Here is a 22,122-nt window from a genome sequence, read left to right as displayed (position 1 = left end):
GGTTTTTCGTCAGTCACCTGTATAAAAACACTAAATTGAATTGTCCACATTTTATTCAAAGCGTCAACAAATCCAACCCTTGTACGTCCTTCATTCTTACTTAAAACTTCCTTCATCCCTACAAACTAATGTAACACAATTTCGCACAACTCGTTCAAAACGAACTGATCGCAGCCACGCATCCTCCTAAAATGTCACAATCGCACTACCCCTGGGAAACATTAATTAGTTGTGCCAATTTGCAACCACCATAACCTTTGTCACCTCACGCTACCCTCTCGATTTTGCGCTATGACAACCAGAGTTATGGTGTTAGGGCCGATTCTTCGACTTTTGGCCCTGTCGCGCTTCTTAGTGTAGCTCTTGTGGCGTTTAACACTAATTTACTGCCTCGGCTGTGGCGATTGTGCAATCGATAAAATTCCAATCTTTTGCCACCAATAAAACAAATTTCCGTTAAGTCAAAGTGGCGCAAAAAAATCGTCGGCGAAGTTGGTAATCTGGAAGTGGACAGTGGCGGGTTGGTTCGGTTCTTGCGTGCAGCCTGCTTCGTGTGCGTCAAATGTAATATTAACAAATTGTGTAAGCCGGTCTAAATTTATTACACTTTTCGCTCGGTTTATCTGAAGGTCATTACACAGTCAGTTAACGTATCGGTATAGTAATTCATCCTAATGCGACATTTTCGTGTTTGCTGAATATTACCGCCAACCGAAACAATACGGCGCCGCCGTCCATGATTGTATTAAACCGCCCCCGCCCCGCGACGCCGAGGTGGCCAATTAATTCAATATTCGGTTAATTTACGCAATCGACTACGAATGACAGATTATTTCCAGTCGTGACAGAAAACAAAACGCAAATTCCGAGGGATTATGGCCCTTGCGGCGGTTGGACCAGCACTCAGACAAGATATTGCTTTAATTAGAACATTTCATAAAGCCCATTAATGGATGTTTTAAAACGTAATCTTCCTGAAACCATCGATAATTACTCCGCAGCATTAAATTTATAACATAAAACAATACTTTAAACGCATTTAAATATCAAATGGAAGCAAGCGCTTTAAAGAGCTTTCAGACTCATTTCTACTCGGGGAAAACTTGCAGAATTGCCCGCCCGAAGCAGAACATTGTTAATCGACGGAAATGGGGCTATTTACGTTTATACAGAATTAATTTAAAATTTGCTCAAGCGAAAATTAAGTAAAATAAAAACGGACGGCCTCATCACGCATACAAGCCGGTTCGAGGCATGCAGAGGACATCCACTTTCGCTTAGACAAAGATCTTGTCAAAAAGGCGATCGTATCAGAAACGACAAGGGCCCCGCACAACTCTTTACCATCCCGAAAATGGATCCCGCCAAATGTGAAATGATCTACATATAATTATTTCACTTAGACATTTAGAACGTGATAGCACATCAAAAGAGACAAAACAAGGGTCTTTGATTAAACCACCTAATTGTGACTACGCTGAAAGGATGTGTCATGCATGGTGATGCCCCTTATCACGAGCAAAGTTTTGCACCACAAGAAAATATACATTTCTGGGCAAATTACATTATACAAGGTTATTCACGAGTAATGAGCACAACAAAATTTGTGATGCAACCAACAATACATGTCCCCCAGCAGCAACAATTGAAGGAGGCGTTGGCTTCCCAGCCCAGGATTTTATTTGAACGCCCGATATATTTACATGAGCAAATTACATACCATGATTTTGAAAATAACTTTTTGAAATGGTTTTATTATTGCAATACCTATAGAATTCGTATTTTTTCTTTTAGAAATTAATTTAGTACTTTCACAACATTTTTTTTATTGACTGCATGTTTTACGTTAAAATTTATGTGTGAGAAAACTTACCTGGCACCCCACAGAGGTTCGGTTCTATTCAGTCGCGACTCCGACGAGGCCTTCCGACTTTTCCTTTGCGCACCGTAGGTGTGGCGGCCGAACTTTTGAGTAATTTGTGCCAATCCTGTTCGCAAACGAGGCTTCCTGAGAGCATGTAGTAGCGATCGCCTTGAACGAGGGGGGCGAGACATTTACTACACACGAAGCATTTCAGGTGGAAAACATGCGGGGGGGCTCCAGGTTGTTGGGGTGATGGTCCTCCACATCTCATGACGAATTCACTAGCCGGGATCATTTGGCCGCACGACGAACACGCTCCTGAGTTTCCAAATAACCTGCGGGACCATTAAGAATACGGTAACATTAAATTTCGATAGTCGACAATAAAACGAGAAAATTACTCTAACAGAGGTTACTGACCACTTGATCGCCAGCTCGAAAAATCACGTGTTAGACGGCCACGCCGGAGGAAAAAAAATAAGCACGACGGAAATTTCAAAATACCGAATCGTGATGACCCAAAGTGCACCGTTACTGCATAGAACATTAATTAAGTTATTTTTACAAAACATGTTGTTAAGGAAAGGTTTCCCTGGACTCTTTGGCAATAAACTTTTGGAATATTAGACTAATTTTAAGTTTGAATATTGTTCAACGACAATAAAATTATAACATATCAATATCATCTACGTATTCAGCGATTTTAGTAAAACTTATTTAGTTAATAGTCCACCAGTGGACTGTTAAAATGGTGGAGGCGCCGGGTATGCTACAAAAGTTTATGTCATTAAATCTTTTTACCTAGATTTAAAGGTAAAAGTTTCCGCTTAAGCCTTATTATTCTCGATAATTCCCGTTTCGTAGTATTACAGGTCAAAAAAAAAACAACCTAAGCTACATTCTTACTTTCTGAAATTATTTTTAAAGTAACTTTCTTGAAACCCTAAGATTAAGACTACCCACGAAATTGGATAATGGCTGGTTAACAGAGTGGTGTAACGTTTTTGCGAGTTGTTCAAGCCTAATTGATACAGAAATCACATTTACCCGTAATGATAAAAGTTTAACCAATTACCGAAAAAAGAGCGGAGAGCAGCTTCGAGATCACGTGATCCGAGCGACCCGCTGCAGCTTCGGCTTGACGGATTTATTTATATAAAAGCTGTCCCATAAAATATATTAAATTAATTCTGAAGTTGAACATTTTTTTACATTAGCAACTTTTTCAGCCTGATGATCGTTAAGATAATAATAATTGTAACGTAACTCTAATATAACGTAATGGTAGTCGTTCTGTCCTTTTCGTCGGTGCTGCTCTCGCCCTCTGCTCGATCGGGCTCGCTTTAATTAGGAGTATCTTATATTGTGGAAAATACCGCGATTATCCGCGGGCACTTTCTGATTAACGAATCCAATTATAGTCACGTTGTACCGAGAAAATTATTAGTTGCGCCGTTAATTAGATTATACCGCGAACGGAAAGGTGGATTGATTGCAAGGGCTGTGCCGAGGATCCCACGTTATTGGAAAGAGGAGTCCACCTGGAGCTCGACTCGAAAAGAAAAGACTTCGTTCTTTTTTAATTGAAGCGATAATGTTTATGAAACGTTCAACAGGATTCGAAACAAAAGGTGAAGCATCACCTGTCATGGCTGCCATCTTGAAAAACGTAATATTTTTCAATTAATACACAAAGATCGTGCGTGGCAAAATATCTGTTCTTCATTTTCATCTTCAACTTAATTAATCTCCTAATTCCACAAAAATTTCATAAAGTTTTAAATCCGAATGGGATAAACATGTCAACATATCTTTTGGGTAATGACTAAACGACATGTAAACAGTACCGAAAATCGCCATCAAGTACGCATTGTAAATGGAATGAAGGGGCTAGACAGATATGTCAAATGACAAAAATGAGACAAAATATTAGATTATATCATTAAGAGTAGAAGTGAGTCTTTTGTTGCTAAGACCAGAAATTGAAGACTGAGACGAAGTCCAGGACAGCAACTGGGTGAAGCAGAAAAAGACTATGAATGATATATACATACATATGTACATATCTACCATTTTATCAACCGGATCATAAAAAAAAATCGGACGTAAACTCATTTACATATTTTCTTTTGCAGCAGTTACAGTAAAATGACAATTTTTAAACTTACAATTTTCAAATTTTAAGGCACCAGCTAGTTCTTGTTACAATATTATCAGTACTTGAAGGTTCAATAATGTAAGTAAAATCTACTGAAGTCTTAAGTTTAATTTTCAACGTGGAACGGCCATCTTGCTATTTTTGATTTTGAAATCTGTCTTCTAAGCACATGGGCGACTCGTGTTACACCACAGTGGCACCGGTTAAATATTGGGTAGGTAATAATTTCGTTATTTCACTTTTTAAGAGTTTTGTTAAAATATTGATAATTTAATTATTAAATATTTCGTGTAATTATTGATAAATAAATCGTGAGAAATGCGTCAAATGACCTTACATTTGACTCGGTCGAGCCGCCTGTGAATATTTCAACTCCTAGGATTTGAAGTGTTTCAAGTCCGGTTACAAAAAAAACCCCACTTCAACCGTTTCTAGAGAGATACACAAAGGCGCGATTTTCAAACGCTTGAAGATAAAACTTATTAACACCCGGTGATTTTACTTGAAAAATGAATGTGACTTTTTTGCATATGTTGGTAATATTATTGTTGGTTATTCTGCTTTTTAATGTAATAGTTGACATAAACATAGGCGTCATCGCCTATTTGATACAATTTATTAATACATAAAATTTCAAACGTAAGCCAATGTGTTGATTAAGGTATCAAGTTTGTCAAAATAATTTATGAAAAATGTTCCCAACTTAAGAAAAGAAGTCACAATTACCCGGTACTATAATCTGATAACTTACGTACGTATTACCATATGATGATTAACTTGATATCAATTGTCTTACTAAAATCTAAATATTAGTTTTACGAGTATATTCTTTTTTTGAGAAATCTTTAAAGCATATTTTTGACGAAATAAATTTCGCATGTATTTACCCAGTAGACTCATCTAATTAGCGTAAATCAGAATTGACATGAAAGTGTTACCAGTTTCGCTACAAAAGGTGTTTCGTACTGACAACTTAATTTACGAACAAAGTTGATTCCGACAAGAATGAGACTTTGTTACCGCTTAAGCACAGAGATACATAACAAATAAAAACCTTGTAGATAACAAGTCGGTTTTGCTAAACAGAACCATGACAGCATTTGAAGTTCGTGGTATGAGAGAGTACCAAGCCAAGGTGAGACGCTTTCTCTGCGAAACAAGCAGACGCATCCCGTCCGGGTACTCGTCGCAGACTGAGGGGAAGCGAGCGCTTCCCTGCTGAAAGCGTCCGAGGTCAATTTCAGGACGGATCAACTTTAAAGACGCTTTTGTGAGTGTTTCTTTTCCGCCTTTTTATCGAAAACGCTTTAATTAATAAAGCTCTCCCTCTTCGGCAAACTGCGAGTAATTAGCCCGCGTGACCGCAGCGTGAGCCGTCAATCAAGCCGATCATGTATAAGTTTCACGTAAAAATAAAACGATCAAAAGCGTATTCATTATGAAAGCTATTCAAGTGTGGCGTTGCATAAAATTAATTAGCTGCCGTGTACTAGCGTTTTAATAACATCGGCCAACTACCCTGTCACTGCGGCGGGCACTCTTGATTAATGCAGCCACTTTGCATTAACAATCCGGTAAATGCAAATTCCCATTTGACAAAAGGAACAACTAACGTCCCCTGGACCTATTATGGCATCACGGAAAAACCGCACAGATTAACCTGCGGCCAAATTTTACGCCCCGATGCGATTCGGTTTTGAATCGATCTGGCGTCGGGATCGGGGTGCAGCCGATGGTCTCTGGGAAGTACAGATAAGAGTCGAGTTGACCGTGGCGGCTCCTATGACGAGACCGCTGAAAGATAGGCCGTGTACACATTGACTGTCAAACATCCATCCAATTAGCGAAGTTGGGGATTTATTATATGCGCATGCTAAAATAGACTCAGACTGTTTACTTTATTAGCAATGTTTATAATATAAGACCTGCGCGTACTGATAATTGCAACTATCCGAGCCAATTAGGCCGGGACCCGCTTCTCATTAAAGCGCTTTTAGTTTTCTCCCTCATCCACCTCCATAAATAACTTTTGACATTGTATACACACCGAAACAGCAATGCTAAGTAATTCCCAGCCTCGGGTGGGACTATGAATAAGTGCACTATAATCGATAATAAACGGCTTTAAAGACGTAGCACCAGTCCACACTTTTTATTTTCGACATTCTGACAAAGGAAAAAAATTTCCGAAAACTCTTTAATCTGCAAAACAGCACAATTAATCATGTAGAGTACCGTACGCTCATATTCTGTGATGACACCGATGTCATTTATGTTTCCAATTAATTAATGGTGTTTAACAAAACATACTGTTTATATTAATTTAATTTCAACACGGTTCATTAGCTGTCGTTATGAGTTCACTCGTATTACACCGACAAGGCTTTGTTTACAACGAACTAAGAATCTAATTACGAAACGACGATAATATGTCGTGCTTTTTCACTGGAGCGACAATCAATGAATTCCAAATTTTTATTTAACCGTGTTGCACTATTGGATTCAATGTGACCCTCACACAAGATTTTGTAACACTGTTTCCAATGTAAAAGTTTTAAATGTCACAGATATTTTGTTCAATTTTGTTGCTTGTTGCTACTAGTTTTATTGTTGTAGTATGTGGTAAAATGAACTGTAAAGAGGTTGAGAATACAACGAAAACTACAGATCCCTCAGTGTTATCATATCAGGCGTTCATTTAAATTTCTCCTCAAAGTTGTCGTTGAAGAATCGATTGTGAACGTACCACGGATTACAGATCACGAATCAGCTGTTTAAAGCTAACCTCACTTTTTCGTTGTTTGTGTTTTTACTCTGCAGACGGACAAGTGAAGCACTTTGGTGAGACCAGATATGTCTGAAGAAACTTTGATTTGATTTGACTTATTCTTTCCCTCAAAACCGCAAAAAATTTTGGATAAAAATTTAAAAAACAAATCTTGCTTCCTTTGAAAATTCTATTTAAAAACCGCATTACTTATGGGATAACTCAATACAACACTTTGAAACTATTTCACAAAGAAAGCTTCCGAATGTCTGCCGATGTAAATTTTGCATACGCAGAATAGATAGAATAGGTATGAAGTCCTTCCTTGTCCTACAGAAACTTAACAACAACAATTGTAGAAGTCACACCAAGTCTATAAATGTTAGGGTCATACTTTACACCTGCATAATCAATCCATACGGAACAGCTGTGTTAATCGATGTTTTCATGATGTGTAAAGCACAGCTTTTATTGGCGAAAGCAATACTGACTGAAATTGTGTATCATTAATCCTTCTTAGATTATGTTACAAACAGAAGTACTTCCACAAATGTTCTCAAGAACCAACCACAACCCACATTATGAACCGGTGAGGATTTTATTGCAAAATATAGATAAAATCAAAATAAATTGTGCATCCTGGTGATAACATAATCAACAAATTATAATTTACTGACGACTGTTATCTAGTGACTATAAAATGTGACGACCGTTTCTAAGCATTTTTACGAAATCAAAATACTCCCCATTATTAGAACCTGTGCTTAGAAGGTTTACACAAACGCCTCGTTAATTTATGGGGGTGAAAATGTTAAACAAAAATGCCGATTTGGGAAAAATGGTACATAAAAAAATTGTTCATCATGACGAGTTCTGTAACTGGTTAAAATTAATGTATGTACTTATTTCTGTTGCACCTGTATATACGAGTATAGATTCGTATACACTGCGTTTTTTATTTCGCTGAACATACAATGTAAAACGGCTATGTTCAGTTTTAGAATGGACAAGTTAATTCATTTGAAATACGCAACCAAACTTACAGAGCCATGAATCCTATGCTCAGTAAAATAAAAAACTCACGGTATTGTACTACACTTGTCAGATGAGATTTTATAATCTCGGTAACCATTATTTATTTCAATACTGGTTACAAGTTTGCAGTTTCCTCAAGGGTCCATAAGTCAACAGAAGATACTCTAAGATAATTTTCAGCGCACTTCCCGTTTAATTGTAGCAAGATTTAACTATCGCACAACAGGAAACCTTAATCTTAATCCAAAATTATAGTTTGAGGGTGGATGGGTCTTCTGCATGCGAGTTTAGGCCATTTAAACGTTTTCTTATACTCGTAGTTGTCAGTAACAATATTGAAATTACGTCACAAAAAAATCGATGTCAAAGTTTGGAAGAAGAACCTGCAAGAGATCACCCTGTACTAAGCTGTCTTGCGGCCGTAAATCAATTTCCCCCTCACTTAGAACTATGACATGTAAATTATGTGATTCTACAAAATTATGTAGCGGCAAAATTTTAAAACATTTTAAATAAAATTAATTGGTTTTCAATCGATAAAGTTCAATTGTTAAAATTTTCACAGATTTTTTTCCTTCTAATATGGTGAACCTTGCAAGAGAAAAACATATGAATACATATTGAAAAATGTACCGTTACTTCCCTTGATCCCTTGTCACGTATACCACTTCATGCTTTCGTAACTTGTTTTAGCGAAACCCCTATTGTTAGGCAACCAACATTACGGCAGTGTCAAGGATTTGAAATTTAAAATTTTTAGAAACCTATGTTTATTGATTAATAAATCACCTTTTTAGGAAAATATTTCTTATATGCTGTCGTATTATTTCATCTGATGAATGATCTAATAATTTATTAATTATAATGTGTGTTCTAACAGTTGGATATAAAAATCAACAACTATAGGAAGATTTTGTGAATGTGATGATGATAAATGCGAAATCGGATTTATTTGGTTAAATCATCCGCCACAAAGCCTTTGATCATGTTCAGTTTAACAGTGCAACGAGTGGAAAGGAAAGCCGATCGTTAATATAATAAGAGTCATCGACGGCAACAGCGAAGTATTTAAATCCTGCTGTCGTAACAGCGGGCGACGCCTCTGTCAGGATATCACCACATCCCCGTAAAACAAAGTGAACATCTGGTGGATGGGGTAGGTACCGTCTTGGTGTTTGACAGATTTGGCTCGGCGGCGCGCGTGTGGCGTTAATATTGCAGAAAAGTGAAAGCGGTTGACAGAAATCAGTAAAGGTGTTGGAAAGATGAGGAATGAAGGAAATAAAGAGTCTTTGTCGCACTTGGAAAATGTATGCAAACGGTGTTAGGAGGAAAGTGGGCATGTAATTGGTCCCTGCCGCGACGCTTCTATTGATTGAGGCCCCCGGCGGCGCGGCCTGGAATCGAGTTAGGCAGTTGTTCCCCAGAGTCCCGCGGCCCCACCGTCGACGTTATCGCCGGCGCCTTAGCTGCCTCCACCGTGACAGTCGGCATGGAGCCACGTCCACGGCACCGGCACCGGTGCTCGCGATTCCGATTCTTCTCGGACGTCGGATTTCGTCCGATTTCATTGCAAATATTCGACTAGATGTTTGCTTAGTGGTCGAACTGTGAACCTCAACGGCGGACAGGTTAAGAGGGGTCATCACGGTTCGCACAGAATAAAAGTAATTTCGGCCGGGCATCGGCAGGTCATCAATCGTGCACTATCTCACTATTGGGATCTTAATTATGAGAAAAAACGCGAATATGGAGGCAAGCCGCTGTACCGAAACAAATCCCAGATAAGAAATCGCCTCCGAAGCAAAGTTCGGCGATGATTAAAGCTGAAATTGTTATGTCACTCATCTATTAGCAAAACACATCTACAAACCGATTGGATCTTCACCAACAATCATCTTTTTCTTTCAACTATAGTCAATGTGGTTATATTGTTTATTTCACAGATTGTAGGCTGTCCATGACGACCAATGCATCTCAGAGTTTTGTTCTACAACCGAAAAATGTAACACCTTCATAAAATGCCTGAATAACAATTTCAAGAAGTAAGTGCAGAGCACACCAGACGGAGATGCAAGATAAACAAGTGGTCAAAGATTTTGGAAATACATATTATTTTCTTTTAAGGAGTCTTTGATTGAACCAAGACAATAATAACTGCGTAATGGACAACAAATGGTTAAAAATTCTGAATAAACTTTTGTAAAAGTATTCAAACCGTACAATTTTCTTTTGAAATTTTTTATCAATTTGAACAGCGCAGTATCTGCCACCTCCTCATCTTTCAAATCGCTTCCAAAAAATTGTTTTAAACTACCCAATAATTTCTTCCTTAAGATTGCCTTTTTCACGAAAAAACAGATCTCCTTTTCAGCAAAAATTGTCAAGTATTAAATGTTTATCCATCTTAGCCACAATGAGCGAAAACTATAAGTCCTAAAATGTTAGATACATTGTTACATTACTTATGCCCCATAAGTTTGGTTTGATTCATCTGGAAGCTCAACATCAATCTTGCTTATTGCTTGTTTTATGTTTATCGTAATTTTCTCCATTTATTTAATAAAATAAAATCAATCAGCCAACAATCGATAAATTATAACAAACACAACAATTCTAAGTTTTATGGACATACTGCTACTTTTCCTTCCTTAGTTTATTGTTTACAGAGGTGAAAGATAAAATTACTGACAAATTCAATCACTTTAAATGGTGTCTAGCCATTAGTTAAATGAAATTCTTCATTAGTGACTAATCTAGATTTGTTCGATCATTGCTAGAAACAACATAATCTGATTAGAGTGAATGACAAACAACAACTTAATACCTCACGCGGTCCCTACAAATTTCGAAATACAAATTTAATCCAAAGGTTGTTGTGGTGTTGACCGATCATTGCCACACAGTTTCATTTAAGTTTTTCGATATACCTAAGTAGGTATCAGATTTAAATTTTAATGCGGAGTCTACGTTTTAAATTGAACAATTAAATAATCAAAAAATATTTAAACAGCACAAAAATTTAAACACGATACATAGAAGGTAAATCTTTTTATAATTACAGGGCAGTGAAGCAGAATCATTTAATAAACAACATTTTCCAGTTGGCGTTTTATTGTTACTTCTTGTTTGGCCAAATCTAGTTAGTGCGGTATTTCTGTTTCTCGTTTATAAGTAGATAATTCTTTCTTTTTTAAATTAATTCTAGTTAAATACAGTGCGCGCCAAAAGTTTGAACATTTAGTTAATATTCTTTGTTGGAAAAGATTTTTTTCAGCCACATGTTCATATTTAAAAATGATAGCTGAGGAACTATCAGTCCAGAGGTCATGCATGAATTTCAATGACGTCATCGTGCAGAATGGAAAGATACGGAAAAATAAAAATTATCACAAATGTCTTTCAATAAATTAAATGAAACTGTTTGAGTTTTTTTTTTCTAACAGTTCAACTAGAAAGAAAATAATAAAATAAGATTAATCAGCCAATAATTATAACCTCAACTTGACCTACAGTTTCTTTGGTCTTACTTGTTATGAAACTAGATAAGAGTTCTAAGCATCGTTAATTTTTTTTTGATAAAGGTCATTTGTGTTTTTTTACTAAAATAAGTTATTATTAGAAAGCAGAATTAAAGTCCCCCACTAAAACTGAATTTTTTCAAAACAATTTCAATTCTAATTTGGAAAAAATATTATTACAATTTTCGCAATATAATTGACTTTAAGAAAATGCTCAGGAATCATATGTTTGATGTTTGAGAAGGGGTGCTAGGAATGGACAGAGAAAGGCTAGGTTACACAGTGAGCGAAGAGTGTAAGAGGAATAGGCTGAGAGTGAAAGCGGGAAAGAGAGCGACAAATTTTGGAGATAAAATGAATGTAAGAGAAGAGTACAGGATACTGACGGAATGACGGAATGCTGGAGAAAAGAAAAAAAAACACGGAGAAGAAGGAGAGAGAGAAATACTATCAGAGAAACGGGTATACCAGTGAAGAAGTGGAAAGATTAAAAGAGCAAAAGGAAGATGGATGAAAGTAGCGCTGAGTGAAAGAGACGAAGACTCAGACAACCAAGAAAGAACGGAAAGAATCAAAGAATCCAGATACAACAGGAAGTATGAGAAGTGTATGACAGAGGAAAAATTTCGGTTTACCTGGGGGGAGAGAGTGTAAAAGAAAGAAAAATGATGGCGAGATTTAGATGTGCGCACGACGAGAGAGAAACCAGATATTGAATGGAAGGAGGGGAAAGAAAGTGCAGAATGTGCTATGAGGAGAGAGAGACAATCGAGCACATGTGGAATGGATGTAGCGAAATGAGAAAAAGGGAATAGAACGGGGGGAAATACTGAATGAAGACAAGATGGATGAAAGAGATGTGGAAGTCGCAGGAAATGATAGAAAAACAAATTGGTAGGGGATAGGGAAAAAATGTTAATTTTTGGAATTGTATTTTTATGTTGGTAATCAGGGATCCGAAAGCCCGGAGGGCAAATAAAGCTCAGTAATCATATGTAATCAAAACCAACAATAAATAGTTGGTGTTTAGGTGAGGTAAGTACTGTAGATCCAGAAAGAGTACCGTGCCATCGAAGATTAAAAAAATCGAGATAGCCATGATTAATACACTTCAGTTGGCAGCACGTAAAATTTTAATTCAAATTTCATTACAATGGTAATTGTCATTATTAATTATTGTCTATTAAAATTTGCTATTACAATATGTTCACTTTAGAGCAACAAATTTTCATTGTCCAGTGTTTCTTCAGCAATGGAGAAAGGCTTGGTCCTATTCGACACCTCGAGTTTTTGAGGAATTTCCGTTCTTTCAAGGCACTTACCAACAACTTGCCCACAAAGTCTACAAATGCGTAAACATGTTTTTAGAAATAGGTAGTGTTCTGCGCAAAAAAGGCAGTAGACGACGAACAAAAAGATCAGCTGAAAATATTGAAGAGGGTGAACAAAGAATTATTGCAGAGATTAACCCAAGAAACTAACCTATCATTTGGTACAGTTCAGCTTATCCTTAAAAAACGTTTGCACTTTTTTCTCTATCGTGTGTCTGTTGTGCATGAAATTACTCCTTCACAATAAGAGCCCCCACAACCGACAACAACCTCTCTGGATAATATTGATTGATCGATGATCGTTGGATCTTGGATTGATTTATAAACAAGCGGCGTGCGCGTGCTCCGTGCTCACCGTTGACGTTAAATAAAGGTGCGGGAGTTTTAAATCTCAATGTTTCATTGCACTAGCTGAGGAAATTCTTTTACAACCAACCGACAGAGCACACAAAATTCTTTATGAAAATCAAGATTTCAACATTCTCAAAATCACTAACCTAACTTTTAAGAGTGACATCTGTTAATTGTTAATTAAATCTCACGAATTGCCAACTGAAATGTTTGGTCAGCGCCTACTCTAATTTTTTTTTCGATCTCACGGTACTACCGAGTGTACAGAGATTTAGGGCCAGTTTACAGAAGCGAAATTAAGTTAATCGTAATCAAATGTGAGATTAACTGAACACGTGATCAAAGTGGACCAATGGAAGTTTCGGATTCATGGGTTAATCAGGCATTAAAATTTAATTCTCTTTCTATGAACTGGCCCTAAATCTCTGAAAGTTAATCCTTTTTTAGTTTAATTTTTCAGTGAAACCTATAAAAAAATATTTCTTTATTTGATTTACTCATAATATCCCCAAATGATGACACCTATGCTTATATTTGTCGTCCAATCTACGTTGAAATTGTTTGTGAAACATTCCACTATACTGGAAAGGACAAGTAGATCTTACGTTCTCTTTAAAGAACGACACATCCCAAGCGCATTCTATAGGTATTATATCTGGCAATCAGGCAAGGCAAACAAAACACTAAATTACTTTTTTTTTTATTTTGCGATATGAATTATGTATCTATGTCATGGTATAATCTGATGAAAAAGATCCTCAGCAATGTGTACGCAAGGAGGAAAAACTTACCAACATATCACGAGTGTTTTCATTCTATGGATTACAAGTAATTATACTGTCGAAAGAAAATTAAAACCGCTCCTCTGGAGTACTACTATTTTAGCAGCAACAGATGGTAAGTCTAAGTCTACCTCAAGATGTAGATGCTTTAATGCAGTCTTTGAAGGTTTTCGTTAGTTGCTTTGGGCTCGCCCTGAACCGTACGATTACTTTTTTTTTTCCTTAAGCACAATTACGTCAAAGTGGAAGAATTTTTCTCTAGTTCAGAAACATCATTGCTGAGCCACACTCGTAGACTTCTCTTGTCAGCCTCTGACACATCGCGCGTCAGTTCGCCTTGGATTTGTCGTGAATTGACCTCTCGTCTGCGGCAGCGAGCGACGCTCCGCTCCCTTTAAAATTAAAGACCGTATTTGTCGATCAATCGGCATAAAACGGCGTGTTCCACCACTTTTGTTGGCGGCAAAGCTCCGGGTCTGTTGGGTGTTTAGCGAGTCAATTGGGGCGCATTTGAGCTAACGCGATCCATAATCAGCGCTTTGTGCATTATGTATCGGGCTGTGCGTGGCGGCGGGCCGTGTTGCAAAACTCGATTTGACGGCGGCGAATCGACGACACCGCCCGGAGCACAATCAGACTCCGGGATCCGGGGTGCATCCAATCAACCAGCCGACTGCAATAAGGTCTCCGTGCCACCTTGACGGCAATCAGAGCCGGCGAGGCCTCTGCGCATTCTCGCTTTACGACACTCAACAAATTGAGTTTTCGACGAAACAATAATAAATTGTGTCCGGTGACGTGGGCTGATAATCCGGGGGCGCAATATCGCGCGTCCCAGACGGGAGCGGCGCTTATGAGCCGAACGCCGGAGTCACGTGCACGGTGAGCCCGCGCCGGAATGACAGACGTGAACATAATTTGACAGCAAATAAGAACAGGGGGATGGAAATGATTGCGAGGGGAGAAACGATTAGATAATCTAATAGAAACTGCCATGTCACAACGAGGTGTTGGTCGGAAATGCCGCCTGCAAATACTGATTGCCTTCAGCCGGGCAGCCTCGTCAACGCCTAATTGTTCCACTTTCCGTTCCGTTTTCTATTAAATATTACTCCAATTTCAACCTCTCTTTCTCTATCATTCAAGACATTTCCTTGAACAATGATCGAAACGCGCACCCCTCAAAATTAAAAACTTTTACAACTCTTGTCAACATCCCCAAAAACAAACACTTTCCGCGCACGTCTGAATCTTCGACACTACGACAAGATTTAGTAATAATAAACCATCCCGAGTTCCTGACACAATTGCTTTCCTTCAAGCCAAATACCACCTGCAGTTTATTTATAGCTGAGAACATTAAAAACAAACTCCCATTGACATCTTGTTGAAGTTGTTAACAATGACATTATTACATGCACACTTTTATTTTCAAGTAGAAAATCTTTCACTGCACTTGCATAAGCACTGCATTAAAAATGGGTCAATGAATAACAACAACAACAACAACGCAAAAAGATTCATTACACATGAATTCATTTAATGATTATTTTGATCTAACACTAAAAGGAAATCAGAAGAAATTTTTAAAATTTGGATAAATTAAGAAATTAACCATATTAAAAATTAGTTTGGAACATTCCCTGATGTGTCATGTGTCGGTTGGCAATATATTTTTTATGCCTAAAGCAACATGAAGGTCGTAGATCATGTTATAGTGCTTAGGTAAGAAAATAGTGAAGGATTTTTTGCAAAATCTATTCAAAAGATAGCCTACCAATCTGAAACAAGAGATCTACACTACTGTCCATGAATTTCAATACAGGGTTATTTAACCATTTTAATATGCAATCTGCATTGGTCAATACAAAGGTGTGTGGTATGTGTACTACAAGGGCCTTGAGAAAGTACTCCACTCGTAGGCTTCGTAGGCTACACTTTTCTCACGCAACTTATTTGCAACATAACACACTTGTACCATAATATCTATTATTTGGTATCTATACTTTTAAATCATGTAAGATTACACAATTGGGAATAAAATAAACCACTTGTTCTGTAAATCAGAAGATTGAATTGGCCAACAAAATTTCAAAAGAGAGTATCTAGATCGCTAATCACAACAACTGAGAACCATGGATATATTTTACTTTTCCTAATTCTGAAGAGTTCAATCTCTAACGGTCACAACACCTACATAGGTCCATATTCGTTTCTGATGACGTGAAATAAAACGAAAATAATTGTTCTCTTTTACAATTTAAATCACATCAAGCGCTGAATTATGCATTCGACCTTTTTTAATAAACATTTTTTGCCCTTTCAGAAATTGGTAACAACACTTTGATTACAGTTCGCTACGATTCATTTTGTAAAAACTTTCGGTTTACTTTTACAAAGAATAATACATATTAGATATATTTTTCCAAATTATTATACAGGGTGTCTCAAAATTCGAGAATTCCGAATTCAGAGCATTGAAGGGGGTCACTTCAGTAGTCCAAATATGGCAAAAAAATCGGGACTCCCCCCACAAAGATACATTGGTCTGAAAGTGCACTCTTTAAACTGCGTTTTCTTCAAATACAGGGTGAAAAGTTCACTGTTTATTGTTATTTATGGTGTAGATGATTTTGGAAAATAATAACGTAAAACAATTTTTTGAAGAATAGCTTTAGTTTGGAGTAAAAAAACCTTAAATTTTTGTACTGTTTCTTAAAAATGGAACGGCAACGTAGCTAGAATAGTATTTTGTTACTGTGGATATGCAGCCTGCTATGAATTGAATAAAATTAAAGTGCTTATATCTTATTCAGGAAGAGCGATTTTTTTTTCTAAGTGTTTACGGACTACAATGGGCCCTTCCCTACCACGCTCTGAATTCGGAATTCGCCAATTTTGAAACACCCTGTATTCCAAATATTTTTTCTACCGTCCACGCAATTGAAATAGACATTCATGTGGTTTTAGGTAAAAACCTCTTTTTTCACAATACTGACATAAGAAAATTATTAAAAATTTTCTCCTGAATAATCAATAAACAATAATATCAGAAGTAAAAGTTTCATAAACCAACTTGAGACAAGAAGTTAGTAAATGGTAATTTATAAAAGTTTTTCTGCATAATCCGAGCTTGTCCGTTCAAATAAAACATGTATTTTATTGTTAATTACTTTTTGCTTTAAATTTAATTAGCTATATGTTGGATTTTTGTTTTTGTGGTCACAGTTAAGAGAAGCATGAAGCTACTCACAAAAGCAGAACCAATCTGTGTTTTTGTTTCCTGCGTTAAGTACATACCAAGCCATCTGACAGTCAGACAAAAGAAACTATCAAATAATTTTGATCGATCATAACATGTAAATAAAATACAACAAAAACATAATTAAGAACGTTAATTTAATTTCAGATTTGAGTTTCTAAGTACAGTGACATAAAAAGTGTAAATAAAATGTAAATTTACAATACTTTGTATGATCAAGAAGAGTGCTGTCGGTGAAATGACGACTTGGTGAGACCAATTGCTACAAAAAAATGTTTTCTACGACTGTTAAAAAAGCTGTACTGTACTTCATTATTTTTAATGGGTAAAACGTACGTTTATGATAATGGTGAAAAAAAAATTTAAAGCCTTAAAAAGTGCCTTTAGTGTCTCATTATTTCATTCAATGTTAAATTTGGATTTGCGTTTTGATGGCGATTGTTATTCTAATTAAAGCCAGTCGTAGAAAAAGTATTGTATGGATTGTATGCATTAAGTATCTTTTTCACTCATAGGATTGCCGCACTCGACCACGCCTCGTGCGGTCAAACTTCGCATTCGGGCAAAAAAGTACTACATTACGCGCTTGTTGCATAGATTACTGTTGTTAGAAAATCCAGGAAACGTAGATGTCAAAAAAAAGCTGTAAGCTTTTTAACGTACGGCCACATAAATGATTTGATTAGCACGAATTATTACAACACAGCAATAAAAAGGCGAAAAAAAAACGTGTCAGATCTTTAAAGCACTTAATCTAATCGAGTGTTAAAAGCAGCGAAATCAAAGAGGACAACAATAACGGCGTGACGTAGATGTCTAAATTATCCATTATCTCAATATCGACAGCCAATTAGTGTATTGCGGTTCGATTCACTCCCTCGAATAGAACGAAAAGACGACAGCGCGCCATCAACCTTCATAATGGAGTAATTTTAACAGAAATAAGATTATAAATTGAAAGACATTTTAAATTTGCATTTAAATCAGTATTCGTGTAATCGAGTACAGGCGGTACGAGGCTTTGTCGAGATCCGAGAGTTTCCTACCTCTTCTGCATCTCGTTACAACACCGCAATCGTGAGCGTTTCCACAAAATGTTTAAACTTTTGACGTGATGGCGACAATCACTCCGCGGACACACTTTTTCTCCAACCGTGAACGTCGAACTCGTGTCCAATTAAATTAATGAATTAGGTGCATGGGTGAGCACTAATTCCATTAGCGGTCTAGTGAAAAAGTTTTATTTAATAAACCATGTCCGCTTCATAAAAGAAAACTGTCGGAGAAAGTCCTATCAGAGGCATTGAAAGTGTCAGACCAGAACGAACAAGATTAATAATTTGATTACTTAATTTTTTCTCTGTTGTTGCGTAAGTAATTAAGCGACATTTTAAGTGAAATTTGTCATAAAAAGACACCGATTAACAAAACGAAAAATTATCAAGAATCACTTTGCGACCGATGGAATTGCGTTTCTTCGATGCTTTTACGTTAGTGGACAATTTATCAAAATATGGCATCTGCTGGACGATATGATTCCGATAATTTGACGTAATTTTTTTGTGGCGTTTGATGGCGTTTTGCTTCTTTAACAAGTGAATTATTCAAGAAAAACCGGTGACAACAAATCCTGTGAATAATTTATGGTTACTGTCTCAGTAGAAAAAGTCAATATACTTTGTCTAAGCTCTCGGGGGATGGTTGATGGTGTAGCAATAAATTCTGACGAATAATAAATCACCCTATTCAAATTTTTACAAATTTTAAAGTGTCACAAATGCAGACGCCGGCAATAATTATTTAGAGTCGAGTGGTGTTGGACGTAATTAATCACTGCAGGTGGAGGTCGATTATTTGCTCGTACTAAATCGATTCGACCTAAAAAAAATTGGAAAATAAATTAAAACTGGGACCCTCCTATCTATTGATTGATCATAGGCAGTGAGTAATTATAAAAGATACAAGATTAGAAATTATTATCTTTCAAAGTTATCGAATCAATGTTTGAGCTAATAGGGCCATTAAATGACTGTTATTAAAGTTAAATGACAGATGTTTCGTGCCAACACAAGGCCATTAAAATATTATATGAAGCAAAAGTGGACCAACTCAAATTCCTAAAAATTAAACAATCTAACAAAAACAAAAGTGCGAATCTTGAACATGCATTTTAGTGGCAAAGTGAAACAAGACGAGGATAAAAACTGATACTGAAGCATTAAATTCTGGTATAAGGATAACGATCTGTCCACATGCCGTACATTAACGTAAAGCATTGGATGTAGAGGAGTAATTTGTTTTAATAATAAATGTGCTCTGATAAGCTCTATTTAAATTACCTTCCTATTCGTACACAGACATTTACAAAATATTTTAGGAACAGATAAATTTACAATCAACATAGTGAAACCCAATTATTTGGTTACAATCTTGTAATTTAATTATTGTCGATTATGTTTTACTAAAGTTTTATTAAAAATTCTGTTAGTACTACCAGTTCCATCTACAATACACATTTCTGTGGTGGCTCGAAGAATAAATATGATACTTTCATTTCACAATGAGTTATATTTATTAAATTTACAAAACTGTCTAAAAGTATCCTTATCTACTAACATTATTTTCATCTAATTTTTCAACGAAAGCAGACCTACTTGGTCTAAATTTTTTCACGAATGTCCAGCTGAGGACCACCAGCTACAACATTTATCCCAATTTTCAAATGGTCCTACACCATTTTTACGCCTCGGTTAATAAGAAAACAGTAACCTGCAATAATAGGACTACACAAATAATACTGCAGGTAAAAACCAATTAGAGTAGAACTTTATCGGTTCCATGTTGTAGGCCAATTCTACCTGACATAGACCTCCAGAATATCCCTATCAGTTGCACAAATTCTAGTCTTACATATATGTAGGTACGTTTTGTGAATACTGAATAAGATCAAAAGTTTTCCTCGGGTTAGTTTTGAATCTAGCAATATTGGAGAAAATTTTGAAAACATTTCAAACCTACCCACCACGATCGACTTCCTCACTGTCAGATAAATCATTATTATTAAAAATAGATAATTAAAAGCTTATTTAAACGACAGTTGAGTTTTTTATTGAGACAAATCACACACTCCTGTCGTGACTAATAATTTTAATTATCCAAAAAACGAACAACCACGGTCACAAATTATCTAGTGCTTTAGAAACTTCCGGTTATTAAAATTGAATAATTTTATGAACGTTTTATGTAAAACTTTTGAATTATGGCGTGTTAAGAAATATCTTTCAAGTCTAAACCTTCCTAGGAACAGTTTCAGGTCTTCGTCGATTGGCCAGCTGCAGTATGTGATCATCCGTTTTATTTCCAAATTTAACGATATTTAATAAAACTGTAAAAACATCGTTAATTTGTCAATGTTATGGTATTTGTAAGTTATAGTTAACATATTAAAAACGAAGACATTAATATGAGTACCTCACACACGATCATAAATTAAACCTCACGGTAATTATGTAAAAAATTAAATAATGGAGAGGATTTTGCATTTAATTATCTAATTAACGTCTATATTTTTTAAATATATAGACGATAAAAATACAAATTACGTTATACTTAATAAGTACCTCATAACTCATATCGCTTATTTGTTAATTTTTACGGCGTGATGTGTTGTTTATGTGTTTACAAAACGGATAAAATCTGAGAACTGATTTTGTTTAAGGTGTTTGCTAATTAATATTTAGCAGCACACTTACATGGTTGCAAATTAAATGTTGTTAACAAACCAACGAGAACTTTTTTTTTGTGATTTTTGTGGTTATAAATTTTGAAGCTAGTGCAACGTCGCAACTTAGCTAGAGTGATATTTCGAACTTGAGTAAAGTCAGAAAGTAACAATGATTTTCATTAATGTTTAATTATTATTATTATTATTATTATTATCATCATTAAGCAAATTCAAATTAGAATTTTTTGTTTGGTATTCGACGTAGATTCACCTGACATAAATATTATGAGTCATTTTTAATACACCCTGTAAATACAGTATGTATTTAAAATGCGTGTGTTAGTTTTAACACGTGGCAGAGCTTGTTAAATTAAATGCTTTTTCTATTTGAATTTTTTACGAAAAAGCGTTAGAAGTTGATTTTAAATTTGGAATACATTAGCCATCAAAATGTATACCCGCCTATGGGTAAGGGCGAAAATTTTCTGTTGTGATAGAAACGGAGCCATGTCAAAAAAGTTACATTGTATAGAAGAAAAAAAATACATAATTAAAATTTAAATTCTCATGGTTACAAAAAAATGGAGACTAGTTAATCACATAAAACGACTCTAGTTTGGTAAGAATTGGGGGGCAAAAAATTTTGGAAAGCTTTGGGGAATGTTGTAAAACTTCCACTAGTTAAAATTAACACACGTATTTCAGATACACCCTGTATAATACAGCTTGTCCCAGAACTGCCTCCTCATAGAAAACAGGCATGTGCCGACAGCAAAGAGACTCCAAGATGATTAAAATATTTTCCTGTAGCTCACATAACCGAATTATAAAGTTTTCAATTTTCACCAATCCCAGAAGCTCGTCCTCAGGTATTACTAAAAAATCGGTCAGGTTCCTAGACAACAAAAGTAATTATTGATATGCCAACAATCAGCAACAGGTTTACTTGGAATTTTGACTTCGAAATCGCAAAATTGTGGTCATCCTACCTCGATGGTGCTCAACTCTGATTGGTCAAGTTTAGGATGCCTTTTCCCGATTATCGCTTGAGATAGGAGTTTTTTCTTTAAAATTCAGATTATCACATTTACCTAAATACTCCTTTTTTTTCTCTGGGGAGGCAGTTCTGGAACACCTGTGTGCTACGCCCTACGTTTTATCTTTTTGTTTTGTTTGTTGGCCTCAAAATGTCAAAAATTCTTTCTTTAGTGTTTATTCATTTAATCCTGGAACTTTTAATTTATCTATTAGGCTAATACAAAAGATAATCTCATGTAGATTTAAACTTTTCGATCTGGAGTTAAACCCGGCAAAAATTTCATCTTAG

The 22,122-nt window shown here is 36.1% G+C and overlaps 1 protein-coding gene across 5 annotated transcripts in view; it reads right to left on the bottom strand.

Annotated features, from left to right (window-relative positions):
• LOC138130946 (LIM domain transcription factor LMO4.1) overlaps positions 1 to 22,122 on the bottom strand; it is a 249,212-nt gene that overhangs the window by 32,625 nt on the left and 194,465 nt on the right. For all 5 annotated transcript variants that reach the window (XM_069047669.1, XM_069047671.1, XM_069047672.1 and 2 more), the window contains one exon: positions 1,874 to 2,199. In XM_069047669.1, the coding sequence (XP_068903770.1) occupies positions 1,902 to 2,199 (298 nt within the window). In that variant the 3' untranslated portion in view covers positions 1,874 to 1,901. The remainder of the gene's footprint in view (positions 1 to 1,873; positions 2,200 to 22,122) is intronic.

This window comes from Tenebrio molitor, chromosome 5, assembly GCF_963966145.1.
Source record: "Tenebrio molitor chromosome 5, icTenMoli1.1, whole genome shotgun sequence".
Taxonomy (NCBI): Eukaryota; Metazoa; Arthropoda; class Insecta; order Coleoptera; family Tenebrionidae; genus Tenebrio; species Tenebrio molitor.
This window is presented reverse-complemented; position numbering and strand designations above follow the sequence as displayed.